This window comes from Babylonia areolata, chromosome 33 (genome assembly GCF_041734735.1).
Source record: "Babylonia areolata isolate BAREFJ2019XMU chromosome 33, ASM4173473v1, whole genome shotgun sequence".
NCBI classification, from domain to species: Eukaryota; Metazoa; Mollusca; class Gastropoda; order Neogastropoda; family Buccinidae; genus Babylonia; species Babylonia areolata.
The window spans coordinates 11,730,498-11,751,089 of NC_134908.1; the positions used below are offsets into that span (position 1 = coordinate 11,730,498).

A 20,592-nucleotide genomic window follows, 5' to 3' on the forward strand; every position below is an offset into this window, starting at 1 on the left:
AATTCCTTATCAAAGTGTACACAAGGTAAGCTAACAGTTCTGCCGCAACAGATCTTGAAGTCATGTTTACTTACTGTAACATTGTATTGTTGTGCAGCAACACAGCCACCCCCGAGGCACCGATAACTTTATCCGCGTTTAGCCCAGTTGGATAGCTTATGCGTTCTGACGTACATACCAAAATCTGCGGCCTATCCACCCGAATAGGCGCTATTCGCGGATAGCCCTCTATCCGGATCGACGTGCATACGGGCCCAGAACGCAATAGAACTAATATGATCGCCCTCTGAATAAGAGTATTTTCACGTATACCTGCGTTTAAGTTAAAACAGTTTCACATCCACTTTCCGTGGATGTTTGCATTGTTTCTGACGTACAGGCCCATAAGTAACACAACAACAAGACGGGGTCTTTCACCGGAGTCTGTATAGATAGACTGATAGATAGATAGACCAACCAGTTTGGTGGGGGACCTGCCAACGCGTCCTGCACTGGTCCTGTGGGGTTGGTGCCTGTCCTGGCCTTGAGGTAGGAGGTGGATTGTCTGGCTGACCCATGACAGGTGGACATGTGTCTGGTGTGTTCAGAACAGATGTGTGCTGCCTCTTTGGGAGGCGGGAGGTTTCTGGTGGCGACATCTGGTGGTGCCTGTTTTGACGGACAGTGGTGGTCTTGGTTTGGATGGCGTATGACTTGCAGTTGCCAGCTTGTGTGACTGTTGATGGTTCCCACTTCCATCTTTCCTCTGTGTGTAAACTGGGGTCACCAACCTTCAGGGGGTGTTCAGTTGGGCCGGATTTTCCGCTCATTGTGGTGTCTGTCCTTTCTGCACTGCTGCTCTTTTTCAACACACTGGGGACTTTGGGGGGTCTGGGGATGAAGTCTGTGGCTGGATGTGGGTAACAATAATCGCAGTCTGTCGCTCACGAGGAGTTGGGATGAGGAGGTGTGACTGTCTTCTGGCGTTGTGCGATATCAGTTCCAGCAGACTGAGCAGGGCACTGGTGCCACTTGATTTGGCCTTGCTGAGGATGTTCTTGTATGTCTGGACACGTTTCTCAGCCAGACCATTGGACTGGGGGCACTTGGGGCTTGAAATGATCTGAAACAAGTCCAAACGTTTGGCCGTGAAATTTCTTCTGGGGAGTACTGCATGTGAAGCGTTGTCACTTTTGATGGTCTCTGGGTCAATGGTGGGTCTGGATCATCTCACATCGTTTTCGGTTTCTACAGACATGCCAGGCCAGAACAGAATGTCCCAGGATAGCTGTTTGTATTTTTCAGTTCCCAAGTAGCTGCAAGAGTGGATCTTTTCCAGCATCATGACTTGCAGTGAACTTGGTATAAATATTTTCTGACCCTTGAAAATGATTTCTTCCATAATGGACGGTTGATCTCTATGGCTCCAGAGGTGAACAGGTGGTCAGCCTTCTGTGATGTACGTCTTGGTGTGACTGATGCAAAGAAAGGTCTTGGTGTGACTGATGCAAAGAAAGGTGTGACTGATGCAAAGAAAGGTCTTGGTGTGACTGATGCAAAGAAACGTCTTGGTGTGACTGATGCAAAGAAAGGTGTGACTGATGCAAAGAAAGGTCTTGGTGTGACTGATGCAAAGAAAGGTGTGACTGATGCAAAGAAAGGTCTTGGTGTGACTGATGCAAAGAAAGGTGTGACTGATGCAAAGAAAGGTGTGACTGATGCAAAGAAAGGTCTTGGTGTGACTGATGCAAAGAAAGGTCTTGATGTGACTGATGCAAAGAAAGGTCTTGATGTGACTGATGCAAAGAAAGGTGTGACTGATGCAAAGAAAGGTGTGACTGATGCAAAGAAAGGTCTTGATGTGACTGATGCAAAGAAAGGTGTGACTGATGCAAAGAAAGGTCTTGGTGTGACTGATGCAAAGAAAGGTGTGACTGATGCAAAGAAAGGTCTTGGTGTGACTGATGCAAAGAAAGGTGTGACTGATGCAAAGAAAGGTCTTGGTGTGACTGATGCAAAGAAAGGTGTGACTGATGCAAAGAAAGGTGTGACTGATGCAAAGAAAGGTGTGACTGATGCAAAGAAAGGTGTGACTGATGCAAAGAAAGGTCTTGGTGTGACTGATGCAAAGAAAGGTGTGACTGATGCAAAGAAAGGTGTGACTGATGCAAAGAAAGGTCTTGGTGTGACTGATGCAAAGAAAGGTGTGACTGATGCAAAGAAAGGTGTGACTGATGCAAAGAAAGGTCTTGGTGGTCTCTTCCTTCATTTCGGTTGGCTGGAAGGTGGATCATTAATGGGTGTTTTGTCAGTTGATAGCACCAGTTTGATGAGTTTGAGCTCAAGGGATGCTTGTAAACCTAAAATGGGCTGTGAAGCTGTGTCGATGACGCAGTAGAGTTCATGGTGTTGGTTTCCATTACAGCTTGCTGTCCGCTGTGGACATCCCACACTCCGTCTTCAAGGTATGGCTGGTTGATCTGTGCAGACAATTTCTTGGGGGGTTTTGTTTGTTTTTGTATGTGTGGGTTTTTTTTGTTTTGTTTTGTTTTTTTGTTGTTTTTTAAAGAGACTGTAGTATGTGCTGACAGGACGAATATTTGCTTTTGCCCCGGTATCAATTTGCAGCGAACAAAATCTGTTTCGGCAATTGTATCACTCTTGACTACCCGAGACAGCATTGTCTTGCCGCGGTTGCTTCCCTTAGGCCAGTACTCCATAAATAAATTTTAAAAAAATAATAATAATATTATATATATATATATATATATATATATCACTGTTTCAGCTTTGCAAGAATAAAAAATGAAAACATGTGTCAGACTGTTCATTTGCAGTGTCACTGTTCTGGCTGTAAATTATGTTAACACCAGTCTCCGCATCACACAGTTAATAGTGCCCTGGATGTCAGTCGTAGGGACCTTCTGGGTGTAGGATCTGGTGGTAGCGGAGGCGGCTCTGGTGCAGCTCGCAGGGTTGATCTTCTGGGTCTTGGCATGGTTCTGATCAGCCACACACCACTGTCACTGTCAGTGTCAGTGTCAGACACTTTGTCCGTCGCCCTGGTGGTGCAGTGGGACCGGGTCAGTTGGCGTGACTGGTGGTTGTTGGTGGCGCCTCTGCTGCGTGGGGCTGACTACAGGTGGGGACACCTGTGGGACCACAGCGTCACGTGTGGTGCTATGGCGCCTCCGTTTGCGTCGGCGTTTCCTGCGTCGCTGGTTTGGAGCTGGAGTTGGTGGCGTCGGTCCCAGTTGCCCAGTGTGTGTGTTGGCAATACACTGGTTGTAGGCTGGAACTGAAGGTGGGTCATCTGCTTTCTGTCGCCCGGCCTGGTAGCGTCTGGGGCGAGGTCTGCAGCACAGCATCCTGGTGGATGTGGGCGGTGTGCTGGCATGGGGGACTGCAGCTCTCGTCGCAGGCTGGCGGTGTTCTCAGGACAGGCGGACAACAGTGGTGTGTCTAGGCTGGGGCAGATGTAGCAGGTGTGGCTGCCTTCCCTCAGCCTTTTCTTCTCTGCCTCCTGGATACTGAACATAGACTCCTGCCCTTCCGTTCCGAATGGCAGAGCCGTCATTGTAGACATGAGTCCAGAACTCTTTGGGGAACTGGGTGTGGAGGTGTTCAAGGGTGAGGGACTTTCTTTCAGGGCCGCTTTGGGAATCTTCGCTCCAGGCAGGGACGGCAAGACACCGGGGTTGAAGGGGATACACAGAAATGGGAAACATTTTAGAAAATGATGCGCACAAAAATGTACATGTAATTCGTAAATATTGTATATATAACAATATTGTATATATTGTAACAATATCGTAGTATCAGCTTATAATGATTCTTCTCTGAAACGACTTATACAAGAAAAAGTGCGAAGTTCCTAATAACAGATTCATTTCTGCAAGACATTAATAATGTTAGTCTGAAAAAGGTTGGTGTAGTTTGAATGGATGAATCTTTCTGAGATCATCCAGTGCTGGACAGCAAAAAAAGAAATGAACTTCATCCTCTCTCTCTCAGATCTGCACATCGGACATGGACATGTGTATTTTTCATTTTTCATGACTGTGCACAGCTATAAAACTATTAGAAACACTAACTCTAAGCTTAGCATACATATCATAGACATAACAATAGTGTTCTGTTCAAAGAAAATCTATCACTATTTTCAGTGTGACTACAATCAATCAATCGCTGTCTAAGGCAGATTAAGAAACTTTCAGCACCTCCAACACCTTGATTTAACCATACAAATGAAAAACCATGACTACATACACACTTTCTAATATTTATTGCCAACGTGATTTTCCCTGTGTCTTATAAGCTTGTGCAGGAAGTCTATGTTTATACATTGGACACGTTTTAACCAATACTTGATATATTTGATATATGAATTAAGATATATCGGGTTCATACATTGGACAGGTTTTAATTAACCAATACTTGATATATTTGATATATGAATTAAGATATATCCCAATTCACCATAAACCAGATCGTTAGGGGTTCGTCGATCAACACATAAGAACCGTTTCATGGCAAACAAATGTAGCTTCTCTGTTTGACTTCCTGTTTCAAAAGCCCAAATCGCAGCCCCGTATTGCACTATAGGCTGGAACTGTGCATTAAACAACTAAAAGAGTAATTCTGCTGAGCTATTTGCAAAATTATTTAATAAACTTAATATATTAACAACTGCTCGTTTTCCACTATTCACAAGATCTTGACATGCAAAGGTAAAGCTGAGCTTTGTTGAAAAATAAATACCTAAATACTTATATGCATTAGATGTACCATAAAACCATTTTTCACTTGTTTCTAAAAATGAAAACAACAGTTTCAATCAGTAAAACAATATCATTTGCGAAAAGCATGACAAATAATTCTATCAAATGAAAATAAATACCATGTGCATAGTTTATGATTTCCATTGCTAATTCGTTTATAAACAACGAGAATAAAACAGGACTACAAGCATCGTTTAACTCCTTTACAAAATCAGTAAATCCACTCCTGACTCCAGCTTTGACATCTTCATACATACTTTTGACAGCTATAAAGTTGACCTTTTATACCATTCTTAATAAGAATTGGCCATAATAATTTCCTTCAGACAGAAATGCTTTTCAAAAATTGACAAATGGTTTACTATTGTTTACAAATTGCTTCTGAACAGCCGCTAGTAGAGTAAATATATGATCAATTGTACTGCAGTCCTTTATAAAACCCCGTCTGATATTCGCCTGTAATACAATGAGAACAGCAATAAACAAACCTATGAAGACAGAACAGAAACTATAAGAACTGCTATGAGAACAATAACAACAATAAGACAGCAATGACAAAGATAGCAACAATAATTACAACAATCAACATTAACATAACAAGAACAAGGTAACAACAATAATATCAATAGCAAGAGAAATAAACAAACAAAACGATAACAACTTATCAACAGCATTTATAAACAATAAAAGCAAAAAAACAAGTAACAAAAAACAATGTCTCAAGTAATAAGACAATCACACCAGCAATGACAATTTCATCGATAATCAGAACAATAAATACAAATTAATATCTCTTACAGCTGGATAAACAATGAAAGCAAAAAACAAGTAACAAAAAACAATGTCTCAAGTAATAAGACAATCACACCAGCAATGAGAATTTCATCGATAATCAGAACAATAAATACAAATTAATACCTCTTACAGCTGGAGGACGTATAAACCCCTTTTTGAAAGATGTGTTTCGTGGCTACTCAGAACATTATGACAAAACTGACGTACACAATAAGCAAGATATTTTGATGGAACCTTTGTTTTTGTTAATTAATTTTAGATGGTGAAGTCATGTATTTAGAAGATTTGGTGAGAAAAGTTGTTTATTATGTGACAGACCTTGGGAAAGAGAATGGATTTTTTTTTTTTTTTTTTTTTTTTTTTTTTTTTTTTAATATTCATGAATTCCAAGATGAAATTGATAATCGAGTCCAAATGTTAGAATACTTTGGTTCTGTTAAAAGAGGCACATTATAAATCTTTAGTCCAAGATTAATCTATACAATGCTACCTTGGAATTACGATATTGAATATGTATTGTGGTTGCGGTCATGGACAAGTACTTAGAAACTGATTATGTGTTTATCCTGTACTTTCCAGTGCACGCAATATACAAATTTTGTATCTGTAGTCCTTTGTTGAAATAGAAATGCTGCTTTGTTTTGTTTTGGTTTTGGGGTTTTTTCTCATAGTTTTACTTTTATTACATTTTGTTTTCTGTAACCCAACAGATTTATACACTGTGAAGATAAAGCTTATCAGTTTTCTTTTTATTGATCGAATAAAAAAATACAAAGAGTCCGGTGCTTGTATCGCAATTATTCAGATAAAGCGGATAACTTTGTCAAGCAATATAAACAATAGTACTTTAAACAGTTAAAACATTGGAGAGAATTGATATGAAAATGGAGTGCCTGCTACGTTTCTGAAACAAATAATATCATCCAGGGTGGGGAAGTTAGTCAAGGTATTTGGGGTTCCATGTTACGTATGTCACAAGTTTTTAGGTAATCATTGATAAAATACATAATTTTGCTCAGATCTTGGCAGATTAATTATTAGCATTATCATGAGTCCAGTAATTCAAACATATATGTTAGGAAAGTTAGTTTAGGTAACTTGGATTCAGTGTTACACATGTTACAACAAAGATTTATAGAATCATTAATAAGATTAATTATCATTATTGACATTATCAATATCATTATTACTTATATCCCACGATAAATTAGTTAGGGCTTATGAGTCACATTTGCAAATATCGGTTCATTTCCAAAGAGAAAGATGATTTCATACCATTCTTTTCACATCAAGACATGATGTTGGTCGATTTGGCCATCATCTACCTTCCATACTACCTCCATACTTCCATACACCAGCAATGACAATTTCATCGATAATCAGAACAATAAATTAATACCACTTACAGCTGGAGGACGTATAAACCCCTTTTTAAAAAGATGTGTTTCGTGGCTACTCAGAACATTATGACAAAACTGACGTACACGATAAGCAAGATATTTTGATGGAACCTTTGTTTTTGTTAATTAATTTTAGATGGTAAAGTCTTGTATTTAGAAGATTGGGTGAGAAAAGTTGGGAAAGAGAATGGATTTTTTTTTTTTTTTTTTTTTTTTTTTAATATTCATGAATTCCAAGATAAAATTGATAATCGAGTCCCAATGTTAGAATACTTTGGTTCTGTTAAAAGAGGCACATTATAAATCTTTAGTCCAAGATTAATCTATACAATGCTACCTTGGAATTACGATATTGAATATGTATTGTGGTTGCGGTCATGGACAAGTACTTAGAAACTGATTATGTCTTTATCCTCTACTTTCCAGTGCACGCAATATACAAATTTTGTATCTGTAGTCCTTTGTCGAAATAGAAATGCTGCTTTGTTTTGTTTTTGTTTTGTTTTTTTCTCATAGTTTTACTTTTATTACATTTTGTTTTCTGTAACCCAACAGATTTATACACTGTGAATAAGCTTATCAGTTTTCTGTTTATTGATCGAATAAAAAAATACAAAGAGTCCGGTGCTTGTATCGCAATTATTCAGATAAAGCGGATAACTTTGTCAAGCAATATAAACAATAGTACTTTAAACAGTTAAAACATTGGAGAGAATTGATATGAAAATGGAGTGCCTGCTACGTTTCTGAAACAAATAATATCATCCAGGGTGGGGAAGTTAGTCAAGGTATTTGGGGTTCCGTGTTACGTATTTCACAAGTTTTTAGGTAATCATTGATAAAATACATAATTTTGCTCAGATCTTGGCAGATTAATTATTAGCATTATCATGAGTCCAGTAATTCAAACATATATGTTAGGAAAGTTAGTTTAGGTAACTTGGATTCAGTGTTACACATGTTACAACAAAGATTTATAGAATCATTAATAAGATTAATTATCATTATTGACATTATCAATATCATTATTACTTATATCCCACGATAAATTAGTTAGGGCTTATGAGTCACATTTGCAAATATCGGTTCATTTCCAAAGAGAAAGATGATTTCATACCATTCTTTTCACATCAAGACATGATGTTGGTCGATTTGGCCATCATCTACCTTCCATACTACCTCCATACTTCCATACACCAGCAATGACAATTTCATCGATAATCAGAACAATAAATACAAATTAATACCACTTACAGCTGGAGGACGTATAAACCCCTTTTTAAAAAGATGTGTTTCGTGGCTACTCAGAACATTATGACAAAACTGACGTACACGATAAGCAAGATATTTTGATGGAACCTTTGTTTTTGTTAATTAATTTTAGATGGTAAAGTCTTGTATTTAGAAGATTGGGTGAGAAAAGTTGGGAAAGAGAATGGATTTTTTTTTTTTTTTATTTTTTTTTTTTTTAATATTCATGAATTCCAAGATAAAATTGATAATCGAGTCCCAATGTTAGAATACTTTGGTTCTGTTAAAAGAGGCACATTATAAATCTTTAGTCCAAGATTAATCTATACAATGCTACCTTGGAATTACGATATTGAATATGTATTGTGGTTGCGGTCATGGACAAGTACTTAGAAACTGATTATGTCTTTATCCTCTACTTTCCAGTGCACGCAATATACAAATTTTGTATCTGTAGTCCTTTGTCGAAATAGAAATGCTGCTTTGTTTTGTTTTTGTTTTGTTTTTTTCTCATAGTTTTACTTTTATTACATTTTGTTTTCTGTAACCCAACAGATTTATACACTGTGAATAAGCTTATCAGTTTTCTGTTTATTGATCGAATAAAAAAATACAAAGAGTCCGGTGCTTGTATCGCAATTATTCAGATAAAGCGGATAACTTTGTCAAGCAATATAAACAATAGTACTTTAAACAGTTAAAACATTGGAGAGAATTGATATGAAAATGGAGTGCCTGCTACGTTTCTGAAACAAATAATATCATCCAGGGTGGGGAAGTTAGTCAAGGTATTTGGGGTTCCGTGTTACGTATTTCACAAGTTTTTAGGTAATCATTGATAAAATACATAATTTTGCTCAGATCTTGGCAGATTAATTATTAGCATTATCATGAGTCCAGTAATTCAAACATATATGTTAGGAAAGTTAGTTTAGGTAACTTGGATTCAGTGTTACACATGTTACAACAAAGATTTATAGAATCATTAATAAGATTAATTATCATTATTGACATTATCAATATCATTATTACTTATATCCCACGATAAATTAGTTAGGGCTTATGAGTCACATTTGCAAATATCGGTTCATTTCCAAAGAGAAAGATGATTTCATACCATTCTTTTCACATCAAGACATGATGTTGGTCGATTTGGCCATCATCTACCTTCCATACTACCTCCATACTTCCATACACCAGCAATGACAATTTCATCGATAATCAGAACAATAAATACAAATTAATACCACTTACAGCTGGAGGACGTATAAACCCCTTTTTAAAAAGATGTGTTTCGTGGCTACTCAGAACATTATGACAAAACTGACGTACACGATAAGCAAGATATTTTGATGGAACCTTTGTTTTTGTTAATTAATTTTAGATGGTAAAGTCTTGTATTTAGAAGATTGGGTGAGAAAAGTTGGGAAAGAGAATGGATTTTTTTTTTTTTTTTTTTTTTTTTTTTTTAATATTCATGAATTCCAAGATAAAATTGATAATCGAGTCCCAATGTTAGAATACTTTGGTTCTGTTAAAAGAGGCACATTATAAATCTTTAGTCCAAGATTAATCTATACAATGCTACCTTGGAATTACGATATTGAATATGTATTGTGGTTGCGGTCATGGACAAGTACTTAGAAACTGATTATGTCTTTATCCTCTACTTTCCAGTGCACGCAATATACAAATTTTGTATCTGTAGTCCTTTGTCGAAATAGAAATGCTGCTTTGTTTTGTTTTTGTTTTGTTTTTTTCTCATAGTTTTACTTTTATTACATTTTGTTTTCTGTAACCCAACAGATTTATACACTGTGAATAAGCTTATCAGTTTTCTGTTTATTGATCGAATAAAAAAATACAAAGAGTCCGGTGCTTGTATCGCAATTATTCAGATAAAGCGGATAACTTTGTCAAGCAATATAAACAATAGTACTTTAAACAGTTAAAACATTGGAGAGAATTGATATGAAAATGGAGTGCCTGCTACGTTTCTGAAACAAATAATATCATCCAGGGTGGGGAAGTTAGTCAAGGTATTTGGGGTTCCGTGTTACGTATTTCACAAGTTTTTAGGTAATCATTGATAAAATACATAATTTTGCTCAGATCTTGGCAGATTAATTATTAGCATTATCATGAGTCCAGTAATTCAAACATATATGTTAGGAAAGTTAGTTTAGGTAACTTGGATTCAGTGTTACACATGTTACAACAAAGATTTATAGAATCATTAATAAGATACATGATTAATTATCATTATTGATATTATCAATATCATTATTACTTATATCCCACGATAAATTCGTTAGGGTTTATGAGTCATTTGCAAATATCGGTTCATTTCCAAAGAGAAAGATGATTTCATACCATTCTTTTCACATGATGTTGGTCGATTTGGCCATCATCTACATTCCATACTTTCCAAATTAATTGTCCGGACAGTGCTTCCACAATGTTCATTCAAATAAACCTGGTTAAAACCATTTGGATATTTATATTCTACATGTTAATAAGCAGAGCATCAAGTATTTTTTAGTTGTGCATTGCGTAAAATGTCAACAGAATTGTACTTCAGAACTAAATGATCTCGTGCTGAAACTGGAAACTGGAAAACATTCATAAAAGCAAATTTACCGATTTAGTATAAAATACATGAAATTGAAAATGTTTATTTCCTTTTGACCCCAAATTCCTATCTGACAAGGCGCCAGGTTGTGCAAGGCCAACAGTGCTGCAACTGTTCAGAAGAGGCAGACCACCCTCCCCCCCATTCTCCAGCTGGATGACAATGATATCATCATCGATGTCGATGGACACACACCACAGCGCTACACGCTTTCCTCTGATGACCAAAAAACCGCGCTTACCTGCTCTTCCTTGCGACTTTGTAAGGCGCTCTCACACAGGCAGAAGCAATAAAACCACACGAATCTTGGCATTAAAAATCAACTACAGTGTGATTTAATCTATTTGGTCGCAAAAAGAACGGTTTTGTTGCACACATTTGGACCAAATGCAAATTTTTATCTAAATTCGTTGGCCTACAATATTAAAAAAATCAACACGAATGGTAATAACAGGACAACAATGACAAAGGTAAAAAAAAAAAAGAATTACAGTGAATATAAGCAATAACAACAATAACAAGGATGACAACAATGACATTAATAGCAAGAGCAATATGTAACACAATAACATTAATAGCAAGAGCAATATGTAAAACAATAAGCAAAAACAAAACCAATACTACTGTATCAACAGCAATAACAAAACACATAGATTAACAATAAAACAAAAATAAAAACAATAAAAAGGACATTGACAAAACATAAAACTCAGAAGCAATAAACAATATAGGAACTATAAGAACGATAAGAAGGCCAACAAATTTCAGCAATAATTACAAGTGATACAGAAACCATAAGAACAATAACAAAAACAATAATCAAAATAATATCACGAGGGGTAAAAGAAAAAGAAAACTGTTCATGGTACCAAAACAATTTATCGCCGTAACATTAATAACATCATGAACGACAGTAATTATATTTCATTAATAGTCACAATGCTTCCATGTCAACCGTTAGTTGAATGTTTTGGTCTATCCAGTTTCTGTTCTGTTTCTTGCTATTTATTTTAGATTATCTTTATTGTAATCTTATTCTTGCATTTGTTATTGCTGTTTTTGTTGTAGGCATAATAAGAATGACACTAACAGCATAACACTAGCAATAAATAGAACAGGAAATATACGAGCAACGATAAGACCAAGTAACAATATCGACAACAATAACAACAGGAATGAAAACAAAAACAATAAATGCAATAATAACGATATAAATACAAACAACAAAAACAGTAACAAAAACCTATGAGTACCAATATCAACAGCATGAATAATAACGGTAATTTAAACAATGATTACAACAATACATGCAAGTAGAACGAGAGGAACCATAAACAATTGCCACAAACAATGTATTTGACACAAGTAAAAACAGTAACATGAATTGCAACATCATTACAACAATACGACGATACAAAAATGATTAGTACAAACAATATGACAGCAACTATAAGAACAATAATCATCAACAAAACAGGAATGATACAATACAAATAATATCTATATCTATAATATATCTATAAGAATTATATAATATATTCAATTATATTAGTTTCCATAGTAAATATTAACAGAACTACAGAACAATCACAGTTAATAAATACAATACCAACAGCATTGTGAAGAACAAATAAAAGGTAAGTAAAACAATACAAACAATTATTGTAATAACAGTGACATCAGTAGCAATGCATTCAACAAAATTACTACAATGAATACAAACAGAACAATAGGAACTATAACAACAATAAACAACACGGACATCAATGACAAAAATAAAAGCAGCAATAACTACGGTTATAAAAACACAAAACACAAACAACATATCCAAAAATAACTAAAACAACACAAACAATAATTGAATTAACAGTGACATCAATAATTATTACAGTAGCAACACGTTCAATAAGAGTTACTACACTAAATGCAAACAACGCGAACATCAATGAAAAGAAAAGCAGCAAGAACAACGATCATATAAAAAATATATATATTCAATATTATTTCAATATTAAAAAAAAAAACAATTATAAGAACACACAACCTATGAAAGTAGCAATATCACCAGCTCACCGTACGGGTATTCTTCAACGATAGATCATATATTCACTTTGTTAGATTTGGTACAGAAACAATTTTCTCATTCAGAAGTTATATGTGGCTTTTATAGACTTTAAGAGTGCATTTGACTATAAACCGAAACCTGTTATGGACTATTCTATTTTGAAAAGGTGTCATGGGTGAATTATTCAAATGTTATGTTTGACAATGTAGGATTAAGTGTGGCGCTCAACTGTCAGATTCTGTTTATTGTACGACTGGAGTTAAACAAGGATATGTGTGCAGTCCGATATTATTTTCTCTTTTTATAAAAGAACTGGCTTTAAAAGTAATGAGCAATGGAAGACACGCTGCCAAATTTTTCATTTCATGCTATAATCCCTTTAGCTGATAATATTGTTTTGTCTGAATTGGTTTGTAAACACATGCTGCATCAACATTTGAATTGAAAGTATATATGAACAAAAGTTTTTCGAAAATATGGAGGGAAAGTTGGATGTACGATAGCGTTACAATGCCTGTAGTCAATGTGTACAAGTACCATGGGATATCATTAACAAGACGTTTTGTTACCACTTGCCAGCAAGGCAAAAAATGATTTATTGTGCATTATGAAAAACATAACATCCTTTAATATTTCTTTGAAATTATGAAATTATTTGACGTAGACTGTTGTAGAATATGGTTTTGAAATATAGGGTTTAAACAACGTTTAACTGATTGCAGATGGCAAAAATGGCACGAACATATTCAGATTAGTGATAGATTTAACATTTGTAGAACGTTTTGTGACACCTTGTCTTTTGTCTACTATGGACAAACACTTGAAGTGACTAAATTTCGATTTCGATTCGGTATATCTAATATAACTATTCATCATTATAGATGCAGACAATTAAATCAGAGTGATCAAGTTTATTTGTCCACTGTATAAAAAAAAATCCAAGGAAGATAGGATGCATTTTGTTGTGTTGTTCAGACTGGATAGACAAAAAGTTTATTCCTGCAAAATATTACCAATTTTACTGGTATCGTCCATAAGAGAGAGCTATGTTGGGGTTTGCCAATTTAGAGACAATGTGTTGTCTTGATGATATGATTTAAACAATTTTGTTTGACGTGACTGTTGATACGTATGTATAATATTTTGTTATGGCTGTTATGATCTTGCTGAAGAGTCTGTATAATATGTTGACAGCTATTTCCGTGTCTACTCTGATGACTTCTACTAGTATCTCGTCCGGCCCTGCAGCCTTCCAATTTCTCAAGTCATGATGGCCTTCTTGATCTCTACCTTTGAGGGTTTGTCGCAGCTGATGGGCAGTTCTGTCTCTGCAGGTGGAATTGTTGCTTTTGTTCTGCTCGTGTTCAGCAAAGTTTTCCTCTCTTTCCTTGTTTCCAGCTTGTGGATGGTGTTGGCAGAGATCCATTCCTTGTGCTGAGTTTTCTTCTTGCCAAGAACCTCTTCACATGTGTCGTGCCAGAGCTTCTTGCTGTGTTCCCATTGTGTCTTGATGTCCATCTCACCATCTTCTATCAGCTCTTGTAGTGGCTGGAACCTGTTGGAAAGGCTGGTCTGGAATGCTGCTTGTGTGTCTTTGCTTCTGAGCAATCCAACATTGTACCTTGTCCGTGTGTTGTTGGCGTTGGTGAATCTCTTGAGGCGAAGTCTCACTGTCGTCGTAAGAAGGTGGTGGTCTGATGACACATCAGCTCCTCACTTCACTCGTACATCCTGCCATGATCTCCTGAACTTGCGGCTAATGCAGATGTGGTCGATCTGGTTCTCCGTAACGTGGTTCGGGGATCTCTATGTGGCCTTGTGGATGCGCTTGTGTGGGAAGATACTTCCTCCTATCACCAGCTGGTTCAGGGCGCACAGGTCTGCAAAGCGGTTACCATTCTCATTCATCTGTCCCAGTCCGTGTGTCCCCATGGTGTCCTCGTAGCCGGTGTTGTCCCTTCCGATCTTGGCGTTGAAATTTCCCATCAGTTAGGCTCCTCTTCTGTCTATAACTGTCTGTATTTGTTGGTAGAAGTAATATTTCTTCTTTTCTTCCGCATCATTGGTGGGAGCAAAGCACTGGATGATGTTCAGCCTGATGTCATTCTTCTTGGTGGTAAACGTGGCTGTGATGTTGCGGGAGTTGACAGGTTCCCAGCCGATGAGTGCCCCCTGTATCTCCGGTGCCAGCATCAGGGCCACACCCTCAGTGTGGGGGGCTCCATCCTCTGTGCGTCCTGAATACAGCAGTTGCTCTCCAGATGAAAGTTTCATCTGTCCTGACTGTATCCACCTTGTCTCACTCAATCCTAGCACACCGATCTTGTAGTTTTTCATCTCTCTCGCTACTTGGATGGTTCTTCCTGCTTCATACATCGTCCTGATGTTCCATGTGGCTACTCGCGTTGTTATCCTGGGTGTCAGAAGGGGAGTCAGCCTTGCAGCTTCCTTTCGGCTTTCACTGTGCACCGCGTCATAAGTCTACGGGATGGAGACCCTTCCTTGCCCAGGTTCTTTGTCGTCGATGCTTCTGTAACTGGTCTTTTTTTACAGGCAGGGTAGTTAACCCTACGCAAACTCCTTTATCCTCCGGGCGAGGTGGTCCTACCTTAGTTGCCTCTTACGACATGCATGGCAGGGCAGTGGGTCTATTCTATCAGTGCCCAACCCACAGGGTAACGTGTCCTGTCCTATGACCTCTGTTTTCTTGAGACATGTCCGAGGTACGGATGAGTCGCACGCAGAGAAAACAACATAGGCATTTCATCTGTTTTGGACTCCGCTCTTAGTTTGGAGAGTTTGAAGAGCTGATGGAGTCTCCCGTCGGTCAGACGGATGAGTAGGCAGGCAGGCTTATCTGTCAGTGTGTGTCCTCATATGGGAGAAGAGGCCGATTCTGGATGTGCAGCACTTTCCACAGTAGCCTTCCCTTTATGTCTTCATGACAGTATCTAACGCAGTCTTGTGGAAGATTCTGAACAGGCCGTCCCTGCTAACAACGTCAAAAGCTTTTGTATATGAAGGCAATAGAGAGGGGCTTTGTTTCCTTCATTTCTACTACAGGGAGAACACAATGCTGATGGTGGACCTGCTGGCGCGGAATCCGCACTGTCATTCTGGATGGACATTCTCTGCGACTTGAGCGAAGAGCTTCCCGACGTATCAATAGGGAAATGCCGCGATAGTTATTGCAATCGCATTGTTTGGCGATGTTGGCGTCTCTCGTGTCTTGTGTCTTCACCTTTCCAACAGAGAGGGTCTTCTGGTGTCTTTTGGGGTCTTCCTGCTTTCCTTGGGTCTCTGAGTACTAGTCGTCCATTCGCGATGATGTGTCCGAGCCACCTATTGTCTTTGCTTCAGGAGGGTATGGCGAACCCAACCCACTTGAGAACAGTGTTGTTGGAGACTTTTTCTTGTCCGAGCAAGTTCAGAATGCGTTGGAGACAGCCTTGTGAAAGGCGTTAAGGTTCCGTTCCTGACTGGTACGCAATGTCCGAGTTTCACTGCAACGACACAAACTTATTACACCTTGTCCTTGGGATGTTCCGTCAGCTTTGTCCTTGAGATGGTCTGTCCAAACTTTGTCAGTAGTTGGAGCCTGGGAGTAGCAGCCTTGCCTATTGGAGGGACGCAAAGTCCAGTTCATTATCAAAGATACTGATGTTGATGGGACAAACCACGCCCTATCCCAATCTGTGCTTTCTTGGGACTGAGTTACGAGTCCAAATTGACTAGAACAATAAAAATGAAAACAAACCCTGTTATTGCAAATATATCAACAGGAATAACGGCTATAGCAATTATATCAATGATAATGACAACAACAAACATAAATATAACAACTACAACAAACACAAACAACAAATCAAGTTACAATAGCCGAATGGTTAAGGGTTGGACTATCAATCTGAGGGTCTCGTGTAAAGGGTGGATATTTTTCCGACATCCCATGTCAACATATGTGCAGACCTGCTAGTGCAATGCGCGCGCAGATCAAATACGCACGTTAAAGTTCCTGTAATCCATATCAGCGTTCGGTGGGTTATAGAAACAAGAACATACCCAGCATGCACACCCCCGAAAGCGGAGTATGGCTGCCTTCTTTCTGTGTTTCTGGACCTTGCATTTGGAATGAACTTCCTCTTTCTCTTTGTCAGGTTTTCGCACTCAGCTCTTTCAAGTCTGTCCTTAAAACCCACCTCTCCACAAGATAGCCTCCCTCCCCTGCCAGTTCGTTATCTTCAGTTTCTTGTTTTTAAGAGTTATGCATGGGTGTGAACGACAGGTGCGAAAGCGCACAAGGTTCAGCCCTATATAAATACTATCATTATTATTATTACATGGCGGGGAATAAAAACAACAAAACAAGTCAAATGTTACATGTCTGAGTGCATATGTATGCGTACCTTAAATTTAATTGAATAACACAGGAAATGAATGATGAGCGTCAGTCGGCTCTACCCAGGTAGCCAGTCTGTAGTACAAATGAACCCGTGTTTGTAAAACGTTAAGAGCTTGGTTTCTGACCGAGGATAGGCGCTATGTAAGTATTCACATCAATCAATCAATCAATAACAAATCCTTTAATGATAATAATAATAGCAGCATGTTGACATTGATGATGGTTTCAAAAAATCAGATCGAAGATTGGTGGCCAATCCAGGCCCATTTGTGGGACACAAGTGAGTGTGTACTGTTGTAGCAGTGGATGTCTTGTGCCTCGGTGATGCGCTTGGCTTCAGCTTCACGGGCTTCTGTGGTGATCTTGCTGCTCGAAGCTGGATGGTCTCCCATGTGTTGATGTCGATGCCAAGGTCTTTCAGGGACGCTTTGAGGCAGTCTTTGTTACATTTCTTCTGCCCTCCAGCTGAGCGCTTGCCCTGACAGTTGTCCATGCAGTGGCCGCTTAGGCAGTCGGCTATCTGCCATTCTGACCATATGTAGACGCTGCAGAGGTCATCTCATTCCAGGACTTCCGTGTCGGTGTCCTGCCACCTGATGTGGAAGAGTCTGCGGAGACTGCTCAAGTGCAAGCGATTGGGCTGTTTGGCATGTCTGCTGTAGACAGTCTAGGTCAGGTCTCGCTAGCGAAAACGGAGTGTGTAAAGGACCACTGCACAGCTCTGAGGTAGCAACATTGACTGACAACAAAAACGGCTTCAACAATAATCACAGTGGCGCAGTGGTCAGCGTCGCGGACTGACGGCTGGGAGGACGCGGGTTCGAATCCCAGCGGAAGTAGGTTTTTCGGCCCGTGGCCGGCTTCTACCCAGAGTTGAGTGTGGTGTGGGGCTTAAATGGGGAGACTGGGACCACACAGTCGAGTGTCATCTACTTCAAGGATGCGTCTTTGGGTGTGTTGCTCTAATTACCTGACCAACACTGCAAGTGTCTGTATCTCTCAGGCCTGGTTAACGCCGGGATATCATTATGACAGGAAGCGTAGAGTACTGTCTTGTCACGCAGTTCCAAACCAAAATGGAACTCCATAGCAACATCGTCATCGTCATCGTCATCGTCCTCCTCCTCCTCCATTATCAATATAAAAAATATATTAAAAAAACAGTCCCAAAGTCTGTGTCCTTTCATGGTGACTTCAGTTTCGATACCCCTCCAAAATGGACCTCCATAGCAACATCGTCATCGTCCTCGTCCTCCTCCTCCTCCTCCTCCATTGTCAATATAATATATATATATGAAATTTAAAAAAAAAAAAAAGTCCCAAAGTCTCTTTCATGCCCTGCTCTCATGGTGACTTCATTTCTGTGCTTGGGGTGAGTCCTGTCAATGTCTTCAATGTCGGCAGATTCATGGGGGGAGGGGGGGGGGCTGTTGTTTGAGGGATGTGGTGGCGGTCTCCACTATGGGAGGGACGCTCACTCAGTCTGGCTCCGCGACTAAGCCATTATTGTCGTTAGTAGGGGGCTTAGTAGGTGGTGTCCTAAGTACGTTGAATCAGTACAGGCACCACTGACCACCGAAGTGACAGCAGCAGTACAGGGTCTCCTCTGGTGTGTGGCCTCCTGGCGACCTAACATCGATGGTTCCCTGCGGATTGCTGACGCTGGAACTGTGACGGACGAACGCGGGTGTGGCCGTGGATGAGGGAATCTATAAAGAGCGGCGTGGGAGGAATGCCACTGAAACGATGCAGATGAAGGGGCACACACACACACACACAAAAATAATGAATTAATTTTTTTTTTTTAATCACAGTGAATACGACACACACAACACGGACATATCGACAACACGTACAAGAAAGATAACAGCGATGAACAAAGAAAACAACATCAACAACAAAACCTATAGAAGTTACAATACTTTTTAACAATGAATCATTAAAACAATAACAGTAGCAATAAGCAGGACAGAACCTGTAAGAACAAGGACAGAAAATCTTGTAATACTAATATCCACAATAACAACAGGAATTAAAGACTGATGCCCAAAACCCTCCTGGCGTACAAACGTCCCGATAATAATGTCATGTCATATTTCCGCCCCCAGGCTGGCAGCGGCGGCCTGACGGGAAGGTGAAGGAGGTGGAGGAGATGCCGTACACACGGGAGTTCTACAACGACTATGTCCGCCACTCCAGGCCCGTGGTGTTCCGACAGGGCATCAAGGACGCCCCCGCTCTCTCCAAGTGGGACAGTGATGACTACCTGCAGACCAAGTGAGGGGTTTCTGCGCCGTGTGTGTGTTTTTTGTGTGTGTGTGTCACAGTGTGCGTGCGTGTACGTGCGTGTGTGTGCACATTAGTGTGTGTGTGCGTGCGTGCGTGCATATCTGTGTGTGTCTGTGTGTGTATCTCATGTGTGTTTGTGTGTGTGCGTGCGTGCGTCCGCACGTGTGTGCGCGCGCGCGTGTGTGTGTGTGTGCGCGTGCGCCCGTTTGTCTATGTATGAGAGAGAGAGAGAGAGAGAGAGAGAGAGAGAGAGAGAGAGAGAGAGAATGTGTCTGCATGTTAGTGTGTGTGTGCGTGGTGTGTCAGTGTGGCCGCGCGCGCGCGCGTGTGTGTGTGTGCGTACGTACGTCCGCACGCCTGTGTGCGTGTGTGTGTGTGCGTGCGTATGTGTATGTGTGCTTGCGTGCGTGTGTGGGCGTGTGTATGTGTGTGTGTGGGGGGGGAGCGTGTGTGTGTGTGCGTGCGTGCATGTGTGGCATGTGTGTGTGTGTAGGGGGGGGGGGGGGGTGTCGTGCGTGCGCTTGTAGTTGTGAGGTTAAGAGGGGACTATGATGCAGTAAACTAGGTTGTCCGTAGTCTATGTGTGTTGTTTGTTGTTGTCAGGTTAATTGTAAACGAGTGGGAGGGTGGAGAGAAAAAGGGAGTGGAGGGTCAGAGAAAGAATTAGTGTGTTTGTCCGTTTCTCTTTGTTTGTTTGATACTAGTTTACTGAATCGCAGCTACAAAATGACATAAGGTTGCTGCCTGTCTCGTGCTGTCTTGGCTACTTTCTCAGGAGTATAGCGATTTTCCTTCAGATAACCTCTTTGTGACTGCGCTGTTGACGTACGGCGTACGTCATGAAATATCGCTCGCCAATGCTGTATTGACGTGTTCCGTACGTCATGTTACAACGTTCTATGTTTTGAGTCCTGTATTGCAGAAAAAACAGTCTGCTAGCCATTGAATTAGCTCCCCTGAGAGCTCTTTATCTCCTGAGTTCCATTAGCTAAAAAATA

The 20,592-nt window shown here is 39.6% G+C and overlaps 1 protein-coding gene across 3 annotated transcripts in view; it reads left to right on the plus strand.

Annotated features, from left to right (window-relative positions):
- LOC143277193 (bifunctional peptidase and (3S)-lysyl hydroxylase Jmjd7-like) overlaps positions 1-20,592 on the plus strand; it is a 100,813-nt gene that overhangs the window by 5,483 nt on the left and 74,738 nt on the right. For all 3 annotated transcript variants that reach the window (XM_076581971.1, XM_076581972.1, XM_076581973.1), the window contains exon 3: positions 19,414-19,582. In XM_076581971.1, the coding sequence (XP_076438086.1) occupies positions 19,414-19,582 (169 nt within the window). The remainder of the gene's footprint in view (positions 1-19,413; positions 19,583-20,592) is intronic.